The 12,119-nt window shown below is 36.8% G+C and overlaps 1 protein-coding gene across 2 annotated transcripts in view; it reads left to right on the top strand.

Annotated features, from left to right (window-relative positions):
• The window catches only part of CUBN (cubilin), a 284,543-nt gene that overhangs the window by 76,910 nt on the left and 195,514 nt on the right, over positions 1-12,119 (top strand). For both annotated transcript variants that reach the window (XM_023256399.2, XM_003988129.5), the window contains exons 23-26: positions 6,164-6,356; positions 7,922-8,082; positions 8,493-8,674; positions 9,662-9,818. In XM_023256399.2, the coding sequence (XP_023112167.2) occupies positions 6,164-6,356; positions 7,922-8,082; positions 8,493-8,674; positions 9,662-9,818 (693 nt within the window). The remainder of the gene's footprint in view (positions 1-6,163; positions 6,357-7,921; positions 8,083-8,492; positions 8,675-9,661; positions 9,819-12,119) is intronic.

Raw genomic sequence — 12,119 nt, 5'->3', positions numbered from 1 at the left:
GTTTGCACTATAGTTTTTTTTCATATTTCTATTAAACTTATTATCAAGTACCTTATGCTTTTTATGTTATTATAATTGATATTTTAATTTTATTTTCAATTTGTCTCATATCTGCCATTTAAACTGGTTTTTCTAGGGGCACCTGAGTGGCTCAGTCGGTAAAGTGTCCGACTTCAGCTCAGGTCACGATCTCGCGGTCCGTGAGTTCGAGCTCTGCGTCGGGCTCTGGGCTGATGGCTCAGAGCCTGGAGCCTGCTTCCAATTCTGTGTCTCCCTCTCTCTCTGCCCCTCCCCCGTTCATGCTCTGTCTCTCTCTGTCTCAAAAATAAATAAAACGTTAAAAAAAATGTTTAAACTGATTTTTCTATATTTACCCTGTATCCTGTAACCTTATTAAATTCAGTTATTAGTTCTAGTACATTTTAATAGATTACTTAGTATATTTCACATAGATGGTCATATCTGTGAATAAGAACAGCCAAATTTTTTCCTTTTCATTCCCTCTCTTTCTCTTTCTCTCTCTTTCTCTGTCCCTCTCTGCCTTCTTGCAATGGCTAGGGACTTCCACCTAATGTTGAATGGAAAAGATGAGAATGAACATATTGTCCTTGTTCTTAATCTTAACAGGAAGGCATTTAGTCCTTTATTACTTAAGTATCACGTTAGCTTTGGGTTTTTCATAGATGCCCTTCTTCTTTTGCTACTACTTTTTCTTTTTTGTTTACAGAATATTTTTCATATTCCATTTTATTTCCTTCACTGGCTTTTTAATTACACCTCTTTTTTGTGTGTTTGCTCAGAGGCTAACAAAATACTTTGTTAGCTTATCGGTAAGTCTCCTTAGAGTAAATACGCTGCTACTTCACACTGCACACCTTATATTTTATAACTGACACTGTATTTCACACACATCTCTCTTTGTAAATGTAATAGCCTCACAACAGTAGAATTCTATCTGCCCTCTTCTTTATGCTATTTTAGTTGTATCTTTAATTCTACTTACATTATAAACTCCACCTTACTATTGTTTTTGCTTTACATGATTAGTTTTCTTTTAAAGAAATCAGAGAAGAAGAGCAATCTTTCCATTTATCCAATTGTTTGCCATTTCTGGTGTTATTCATTCCTTCTTCTAGATATATGTTTACCTTTGGTGTCATTTTCCTTTGGCATGACAGACATTGTTAGTATCATGTAGTATAGGACTTCTAGGGGTGAATGTTCTCAGCTTCTGTTTGTCTAAAGATGTCTTTTTTGCATTCCCATTTTGAAAATACTTTTTTGGGGATAATTAAATGTTTTGTTTTTTCTGTCAACACTGTAAAAATGTATTCCATATTCTTCTTGCCTCCATTGTTTCTAATTAGAATCCAGCTACTATTCATATCATGGTTTTTCTGTATCTAGTGTGTCATTTTTCCTCTAACTCCTTTATTTTTCTTGTATTTGTTTTTCAGTGGTTTAATGTACCCGTGTGTGATTTTCTTTTATTTATCTTGCTTAGGATTGACTAAACTCCTTGTAGCTAATAGCTAATTTGATTTTTTAAATCAAATTTGGGAGAATTTTAGCCTATATATGTGTGTGTGTGTGTGTGTGTATGTAATTTTGTATATTTTATATTTATATATTTTATATATATATATATTTATATTATTTATTTATTTATTTATTTATTTATTTATTTATTTTACTATTTTCATCCTATTCTCCTTCTGGGTCTCTGATTATATGTGTGCTAGACTCTTTGGTATTTTTTCCTAGGTTTTTGAGAATCTGTTTTTTGCACATTTTTTCTTTTTTTTCTTTCAGATTAAACAGTTTCTATTGGTATACCTTCAAGTTTAATGACACTTTTTCTTCTACTTCAAAGTTTCTATTAAGCTCATACATGCATTTTTAAATTTCAGTTAGTTTACTCTTTTTAAAATTTCAATATAGGAGCGCCTGGGTGGCTTAGTTCATTAAGTGTCTGAATTCAGCTCAGTTCATAATCTCATAGCTTGTGAGTTTGAGCCCCACATCAGGCTCTGTGCTTTGGATCCTGTGTCTCCCTCTCTCTCTGTCCCATCCCAGCTCACGCTCTGTCTCAAAAATAAACACTAAAACATTTTTTTAATTAAAAAAATTTTAAAAATCAATATAGTTAACATACAGTGTTATATTAGTTTCAGGTTAGTATATTTTTAAGTTATAGAATTTCTATATGATTCTTTATTAATAGTTTCCTTTGTATTGCCAAGATTCCCTATCTATTTACCATTGAGGCTATATTTTTCTTTAAGGCTTTGAACATTTTTCTAGTAGTTGCATTAAAATTTTTGTCTGCTAATATAATTATCTGGGCCATCTTTAAGTCACAAGGTTGCACTTTTTTCTTGACCATGATTTCTATTATTCTGTTTATTTGTATTAGTGGCAGGTTTTGAGTTTTATACTGGATATGGTGAATGATATGAAGACTCTGGATTCTCTTCTCTTTCTCTGAAGTTTACGTCGGTTCAATATTTAGCTGATTATCTTGTACTTGTGTAGATTTGTATTATTATTATTTTTTTTGTTAAGGTGTATTTGTGAAAAATACCTAGGTATTTCCTAATCCCTTCAAACTAGGTAGGTCTCAAGCTCTAAGTTTTATCACTCCTGCAGTTCTTGTTAAGACTTAAACATTGATAGGAAAGCCTTACTGTTGGTCATGGTCTTCATTTCTAAGGTGTGGCCTTTCTTGTGTCTCAACTGGGTGCCTGGCATGTAAATGAGGGGATTCTGATGGTGGGAGAACTCCGTAGTCTCCCATGGAGCATTGCCTGTCCTGTAGCTTCCAGCCTATTAGCAGCTACCCTCTAGCATGGCTTTTGAAGTCTCACCTCATGTCTGCCCAGCCCAGGCTCACGCAAGAATTCATAAGGGACTTTACACAGATGTCTGGTCCTCCTCTCTGTATAGTTCTTCCTTGCTGGAATATGTCCCTGCAGTTCCAGCTCCTTTGACAGCCCTAAATTCTGATCCCTGCTTCCTCAGCTCAGCGAAACTGTCATTGACTACTTGGACTTCAGCAAACTGCTGGGATCAGAAAATTCCACACAGGTAAAGAGTCAAGGAAATAGAGTCCCACCTCCTTTGTGCCAAGGATCACAATCTTGAACTGCCCATTGCCCAGTGCCTCGTATATTTTGCCCAGTTTCACAGTTTTTATGGAGAGGGGCTAGTTTAGTACTAGTTTATTTGTCATGGCTGGAAGCAGACATGTCTATAGTTTAGACTGAATAAGCATTATAAAATATTAAAGAATCTCAGCCTACCCAGGAGAGGGGATAGGAAGGAGGTAAGAAAAGTGGAGGGGGTAAAAGGATGGAGGTAGAGAGGATGGGAAGAAATTAGACACTTGTCCTATCCTCTCAGTTTTCAATACATTACGTAATATAATTTTAACAAATATTTTTTAGATATGGGCCAGATAATGTAGTAAGTGGTAGTTAATAATTGCTGATAATTGCTCCAAACACAGTGGAGGAAATGTACTCACATAAAACAATTACAATGTGATATTTCGGGGGCTCCAATTGCTATTTGCCTAAAGGTTTATTGAGCACAAGGAAATTAATTCTGCTCGATTTGGAAAAATTTCACAGAGGTGGTGGTATTGAATTTGGCTTTAAATGATACGTGAGCTTATTTGTCTAGTGGCATGTTGCGGTCGAACGGGAAGTTGTTAGATAAAGACTTTCAAACAAAGTAAACAGTGTGAGGACCATTTCATAAGGGATTGTGTTTACTTTTGTGCCAGCAAAAGAAAAGAAACTTAATGAATAAATCAGAATTTCAGTCTGAAATGAAAAGCAACCAATTGTGCCACAATAGATACTTTCATATGGACAAAGGTACGGGGAAATTATGCATCATTACTTCTCAAATATTTGTTGAATTGGTTCCTTTACATGAGATTCTGATTATATAAACCATTCTCCTGCAGACTAATTGCAAGTTGCACTAGAAATATTCAATACAATTGTATTTCCCTTCTGGGAGTAGAGTGGGTAAGGAAGGAACATTATCTCTAAGAACAGTTGACAAACAGATTTGCTCTAGACGTTTAATTGACTGGCTAAAGCTATGTGGGGGTGGTCAACGAGTCTGCTGGTTCTGTCAGCTCAGGGAGACCGGGTCATAACCTTCATTTAATGTCCATTTGATCCATGAATTTTTATCTTAGTAATATTCATTCCGAATATGAAATAGTTAATATGCCATTTCTACAACCCCATTCACTCTCTGCCCCTCTTTTTCCTCCCCCCCCCTGCTTTCTTCTTGCCTTTTCCCTTCCTTCCTCCCTCCCTCCCTTCCTTCCTCCCTTCCTGCCTTCCTGCCTTCCTTGATCTTTGAAGAGATATTTCTTGGCAGACTATAGAAAAACATAAAAGTATACAATATTCATCTTTGAAGTTAAATATCACTTTCAAATTTTTTTTTTCAATAAAGTAAAGCCTTGTTTGCTTGCTATTTAAAATAGAGTAAACCATGGGCACCTGGGTGGCTCAGTCGGTTAAGCGTCTGACTCGTGATTTTGGCTCAGGTCATGGTCGCAAGGTTTGTGAGTTTTTGAACCTCCCACCAGGCTCTGCACTGGTAGTGGGATTCTTTCTCTTCCCCTCTCTCTGCTCCTCCCCCTTCTCTCTCTCAAAAATAAATAAATAAACGTTTTAAAATAGAGGAAGCCAATTATTTGATGAGTGCCTCTTACTTTGAACATTATACATAGGTAGTGGAACCTGTACTATTTTCTGTGTGTCCTGCTGTCAATGCTAGTGGCTTCTTGCCTCTTTTCTGAGTGTGATCATCCAGAGCAAATGGGGAAATTCTACATCAAAACATCCTTCTTTTCTTTTTTTACTTATAATGAAGTATAATAGTTCATTCTCCCTCAACACCTTTTAGGAGGCTTGTGTCTACTCCTGGACCTTAGATTTATGTTATTACTAGATACAATCAAAGATACAGTACATTAAAAATGCATTGAAACAAGATTTTCTTTTTTCTTTTTTTTTTTTTAACTTTTTTAACATTTATTCATTGTTGGGAGAAACAGAGTGGGAGTAGGGGATGGGGTCAAAGAGAGAGGGAGACGCAGAATCCGAAGCAGGCCCCAAGCTCTGAGCTGTCAGCGCAGAGCCCAACGCGGGGCTCCAGCTCACGGAAGGCGAGATCACGACCTGAGCTGAAGTCAGGCGCTTGTCCCACTGAGCCATCCAGGCTCCCCCAAACAAGATTTTCTTTAGAAAATATCTCAGATTTGAAGGACACAGGAGATTGAGCGGGTTGGTTAGTAAATATGGAGTCTGATGGACAGAATGGGTAAAGTTAAAACTCTTAAAGTAGAAGCTAATATTTACTTGCAATATAAAATTGTCCAAGTACCAGATTAATGTTTTATATGAATGATCTGATTTATTCCTCATCATTTATGCTCTACTTTCATACACTTTTCTGAATTATTTTGCAACATAATGATCACTACCATTTGTTGAGTTACATACCAAGTGCCAAGCCCCTTCATTGCATTATCTCTAACCCTTACATGTACAGACAAAGATACTTACCATCCCCATTTGAGAGATGAGGCTCACAGAGATGCAGTAATTTGCTCATGGTTGCACAGCATGTCAGTGTTTGAACTAGGCATTGATTCAAGGTCCGTCTGATTCCCGACACTTACCTTCTATTCTTCACGTGGCAGAGGTGCTGCTTTGTCATTTGTCATAAATGCATGCTTGGTGAAAACCATTTTAAAGGAAGGTTAGGAAAAGGAGAACAGAGCTGAGCTATTTCTAGGTCCCCTCTAGGATTTCCGTGGTGCAGCCTAAATGTTTAATGTTTATGGTAATGTGCATTGATTAATAGATTATAACACCTCCAAGATCTAGAAAGGTATGATATATGTAAGAGTTTCCACTACATGGCTTACGTTTGCTATTAATAATTGTTTTTGCCTTTGAGATTAAAAAAAAAAAGCTTTGTTTTGAAAGGAAATCGTTAGCATTCTAGAATGGCCTATTGAAAATCAAGCCCCTTGGCACAAATTAATGAAGTGTGTGTTAGTGAATGTCTTATAAATGTAGCATGATGTTTTCTGTTTTCTCTCTTATGCTCTTGTTTCTTTTCACAGCATGCATGACAGACTATACAGAAGAATCTGGGACTTTTACTTCTCCAAACTTCCCCAATAATTACCCCAACAACTGGAAATGCATTTATAGGATCACGGTGGAAACCAGCCAACAGATTGCATTGCACTTTACAAACTTCTCCTTGGAGGAGGCCATTGGTGGAGAGTGCATAGCAGATTTTGTGGAAATCAGGTAAGCACCTTTATTTTATCACCTTTTTCCTTATTTGTTTTCATTCATGGTCTTTCCTGGAAAAGTTAAGGAAAATGCATGGAAATTCTCTGTAAAGCTCCCTGTTGTGCTCTTTCTTGCAAGATACAAAGTTTGTCATGTGGAGCCCGACTTCACAGAAGAAAAACAGAAAATTGCCTAAGATTCAGGGGTTATTTTGAAGTGATTATTTTATGCGGAATATTTGAAAATAAACTCTAGATTTTATTTGGGCAGAGTAAACAGATGTACTACTCCTCTGAAATTAGATGCTTGCAATTATTGAATACCTACTTTCTTTCTTTTTTCCTTTCTTTTTTATTTTTTTAAACAGGCATTAAAAAAAATGGTTTTAATGTTTACTTATTTTTGAGAGGGGGGGAAGGGGCAGAGAGAGAGAAACAGAGAGAGACAGAGGATCCGAAGTAGATTGTACACTAAGAGTGGAGAGCCCCATGTGGGGCTTGAACTCCCCGACTGTGGATGTGACCTGAGCCAAAGTCAGACCCCTCACTGACTGAGCTACCAAGGTGTCCCGGAATACCTACTTGCTTTATGGAAAATCAGTTTAGAATTTTAGGCTGTTTTTTGTCCATTTGGTATAATTATATCCAAAAAAATGATGATAAGAACCGTAACGTTTTCACCAAGTTTTTTGTGTTCAAATAATAAAAGTCTAGGCTTGTGAATTTCAGCGTGAGAACTTTTTTCTTTAATGCTTTGGTATTTAGGGAGAATGAATTTAAAAAGTTATATTTGCAGTAAAGGTAAGTTGACCTGTATATTGCCATCTATGCAGATCATTTTACATAGAAATAAATTAGGCTTTGTACACACACAATTTGGTGTGTATTTATTTCAGATTTTTATTTGACCTTTCAAAAGCCTAGAGTATTATACTTTTATAATAAACTTTATTCTATAATGTGAGGTATGGTACTAAAATAAATCAGAGTTGTATCATATCATGGCAAAATACTGTAATTTTCTTGATTTATAATAACTAATCATTAGATTTGAACGTTGAGTGAGTCCCTTTTTTTTATGCTTGAAAAAGCTACAGATTACAAAGTAGATTTAAGACCCTAAAAGTCCTTGGGGAAGAATTATTTTCAAAATGTTGCTAAATATGTCAAATACAACATTAAATTTGAAAAAATTCAAGTTAGAAGACAAACATTTAAGTTTTCTCTGTAAAATTAAACAACATTTGTTTATACTGTTAATAACTATGGTCTCTTTATCCCATGTTCTCTGACACATTTACCAGATGCTTCATTTGAGAGACAGAAGATTAAACTCTTCCTCTAAGCTTGAAATTGGTTATATAAAATGTTGTGCAAACCATAAATGATGTTCTTTATTAAGCTACTCAAATGTTTTTAATCAGGTGAAAAATTGAAAACTTGAAATTGTGATTTAGAGTATTTTTAAGAAAAGTGGACCGACCTAATCTGTTTGCAGTCTCAAAGTTCAAATAATATTAAATGTTTATACAGTAATATTATCAGTGACGAGTAAATGACTGCATCTGTGTCTTGCCCCAGAGATGGAGGCAGTGAAAGTTCACCACCCCTGGGAAAATACTGTGGCTCAAATCCACCTCCAAGAATCATCTCTCATAGTAACAAACTATGGTTAAAATTTAAGAGTGACTTCTTTGGCTCAGCATCTGGATTCTCAGCTTACTGGGATGGATCATTAACAGGTAAATGGCAAAGAGCTGTCTTTTATTGGAGAGTCCAGTCTGACTGGTTTCTTGATTCTTAGACTGCCATGCTCTTATCCATTTTTTTTTCTAGCTATATTTTATCATTCCTGTTTATACTAAACTTAAACACTGAAAATATTCCTGAATAACAGCGCTGTTTGGGTTTTGATGTTGAGGACAAAGTAAGGGGAAATATCCTTGTTTCGTGGTATATTACCTCAAGCTGGTGGTCTTGGTTAAGAGAAGGAAAGGACATTGACAGGGGCTAGCTACTCTTTGGTGACGCAGTCTCGTTTTGCGACCTGGTTAAAAGGAGAGTAACAGTAGCCCCAGTTGGATATAGACAGGAGGATTCCATTTTACCATAAAGAAGAAGAAATGTGTCACCTGGTCTCTTTCTCCCGTAGGTTGTGGGGGTAATCTCACCACCCCCACTGGTATGTTCATATCTCCCAACTACCCGATGCCCTACTACCACAGCTCCGAATGCTATTGGTGGTTGAAATCCAGCCACGGCAGCCCATTTGAGCTGGAATTTGAAGACTTTCACTTGGAGTACCACCCAAACTGCACTTTAGATTATCTGGCCGTATGTATAAAGTCCAGTTGTTTCCTTCACTGCTCCCATCTCACCCACACACATAAATGCATTTATTTTTATCTTTGAAATTCGGGAAAGGAGAACATTTAAAACATCCACATAAAAAACTTAAAAGAAGAAATAAAAAGAAAATTTGATGAAAATGACAGCCCTCTGAATATGGCATGTATTACTGAATAGCTTGTAAGTATTTAAAATATATTGAATATGAACTGTTAAGAGATGGTTAAAATCTCCCCAGAGGGGTTATGAGCTCTATCATGATTATTACCTATGTAATTTATATATATGCACTGAAAATTAGCAATGTAGAGGACTACACTGGTAATTGGAGAAGGTACTTGACGTCATCAAGGTGGGACTTTTTATAGTAGCAGCAACTGACCCTTGTCCATTAAAAAAAAAATCTGAATAAAAAAATGCATTAGAATGTCACAAATGATGAACTATGAAATAAAAAAGCAAGGAGAACTACTGATAACAGCTATGGTCTCAAAAATAGGTGTTAGTCTTTCATTTTTAATCTCCAGATTTCAGCCTGGGTTCCCATCCTTCCCTCCATACACAGCCCTGGCTAAGTGGCTCAAGTTCATGGTCCAAGTTTATAGACATTTAAATAGAATTTTTAAAGAAAAAGAGGTTAGAGTGGGAGAGAGCCAAAGCATAAGAGACTCTTCAAAACTGAGAACAAACTGAGGGTTGATGGGGGTGGGAGGGAGGGGAGGGTGGGTGATGGGTATTGGGGAGGGCACCTTTTGGGATGAGCACTGGGTGTTGTATGGAAACCAATTTGACAATAAATTTCATATATTGAAAAAAATAGAAAAAAAAGATATTGTGATTCAGGGCTATTCTTGTGTTCTGTCATGTATTTCTTCTATTTTTATGTATTTCTTCCCCACTTTTTAAGAGGTAGAGTCTTCTAGATGATGTTTATAGCCACGGTCATCTGACATTTAAAATGTTTCATTAAAGGTATATGATGGCTCAAGTACCAGCTCTCATTTGCTCAGTCAGCTTTGTGGGGATGAAACACCGCCTCTCATCCGTTCTAGTGGAGACAGCATGTTTTTAAAACTGAGAACAGATGAAGGTCAACAAGGAGGTGGCTTCCTGGCCAAATACCGGCAGAGTAAGTATGTAGACTGGCTGACTAGTGCCCGTAGTGGGTCTTCAATTTCCTGATAATGAAACAGACTGAAATAAGTATAACCCATTGGATTGAGCAATTGAAATAAATCTTTGCTCCTTATGGGAAAGATTTAATTCTATTTGAGAGAAAAATGCTTAGCATTAAATTTAATGCCATAAACAAAAGCATGTGGTAAGCTCTAGAAAATAGAGTATTTAATATGCCGGGAGAGTTGCCATTCAGTTAAAGATCAGTGTAACAGGTTAATGGCTAATGGGTTTTCATTTGTATCAAACATTACAGTCTTCTAATTAGACATTCCACTGCACATAGCATCTCCCACACTTTGGGTTTTTTGTTTTTGTTTTTGTTTGTTTGTTTGCTTGTTTGTGGTTTTTCTTTTGGTCTTGTACATCAAAAGTTACCTTAATTTTTATTAAGGGAAATTACAGTTCTTGTAAGTCATATGGAGAATAAGCACATTCTTTTTTTTTTTTAATTTTTTTTTCAACGTTTATTTATTTATTTTTGGGACAGAGAGAGACAGAGCATGAACGGGGGAGGGGCAGAGAGAGAGGGAGACACAGAATCGGAAACAGGCTCTAGGCTCTGAGCCATCAGCCCACAGCCTGACGCGGGGCTCGAACTCCTGGACCGCGAGATCGTGACCTGGCTGAAGTCGGATGCTTAACCGACTGCGCCACCCACGCGCCCCTAGAGATGCCATTTTATTTTTATTTATTTATTTATTTATTTATTTATTTTTTTAATTTTTTTTCAACGTTTATTTATTTTTGGGACAGAGAGAGACAGAGCATGAACGGGGGAGGGGCAGAGAGAGAGAGGGAGACACAGAATCGGAAACAGGCTCCAGGCTCTGAGCCATCAGCCCAGAGCCTGACGCGGGGCTCGAACTCACGGACCGCGAGATCGTGACCTGGCTGAAGTCCGACGCTTAACCGACTGCGCCACCCAGGCGCCCCTAGAGATGCCATTTTAAAATCTACTTTCCTGTGAGGCAACATGGTAGAATTAAAGGAATATTGCACAAAGAATCGAGGACCCCAGGGGTTTGTCCCTGGCCCCTGACCCCTGAGAAGGTCACTTTTCCATGGGGTTCTATGATTTCTTCTCTTAAAAAAGGAGATTAAATAAGGCCATTATGAAATCTCCCTTCTAGTTCTAGAATTTAATACATTCTAATGTTAGTTTCAAAGTGGACATTTAAGAAAAGTTTCCTTGAATTGTTATTTAGTAAACACTTGTGTTTTTGAAAGCGCAGTACCTTCCCCACTAAGCCTAAATGTATCCATATTTTGACACAGTTACCTAAAAATAGAATTGAAAGTCTTGAGATCTAAAGGGAACATACAATATTCCTTTGAATTAGTTGAAGGCATATTAATGTTTGACCTTGACTAGGTGTGATTTTGAAAATATTCACATTCACCTACATTTGGGGTTAGGCTAGTTTTGAAAACTGAGTTTTAATGATGAAAAACTTTATTCTGCAGAAATCCATGAAGTATATGAAAAACTCTCCTAAATTTTCTCAGGGATGCATTTTTTTGGTTGAGCATATAATCATTTCTCTAATTTTATTATTGCTGTGCTAATTTGTTTCTTGCTTATAGTCAGATTGTTTATTAAGGATTCCTCCCTTTTATTCCCCTGATATTTTATTTTCCCTCATAATTTCAGAACACTGAAGGAGGAACTCAGTGCAGGTGGGATATATGTCCTTAAAGGCAAAAATCAGAGCTAACCAGTGAGGGTTTCTGTAAAACTTGCCATTTGAAATTGGAGGTTTGCAGACAGAATAATTTCTGAGCACAGAGAGCAGCCATATGGCTTAGGCGAGTATATTTTCCTCTGCCCTAATTTATAGTCACTGAGCAACACGATACCTCTGTGCTGCATAGCTGTAACTTCTCCCAGGCATCAAAACCCACAAAATTATTACTTAGAACTCCTTTGTGGACAAAAAGGTCACCTAAAGAGAAATAGCCTGAGTATTCTCTTGCTCCAGCAAAGGACTATTCTGAGGAGACACAAATGTATACTTTTCCATACCATAGTTTATCAACGCTGTCCTAGTCACCTGTCAGAAAAAGTATAGTAGCAGAAATGCATCTATGAACCACCTTTTTCAGAGACCATTTTTTCAATATAATGTTTATCCTCTCACTCTCTTTTATCATACATCATGGAGATAATATGGAAAAGGCTTAGGAAAAGGCATGTATATGCCTTGTTCAGGTCATTAATTTGGGCTGAATTTGGCACTGACTCCAGGGACCA

This window comes from Felis catus, chromosome B4 (assembly GCF_018350175.1).
Source record: "Felis catus isolate Fca126 chromosome B4, F.catus_Fca126_mat1.0, whole genome shotgun sequence".
In the NCBI taxonomy this organism is placed as follows: domain Eukaryota; kingdom Metazoa; phylum Chordata; class Mammalia; order Carnivora; family Felidae; genus Felis; species Felis catus.
This window is presented reverse-complemented; position numbering and strand designations above follow the sequence as displayed.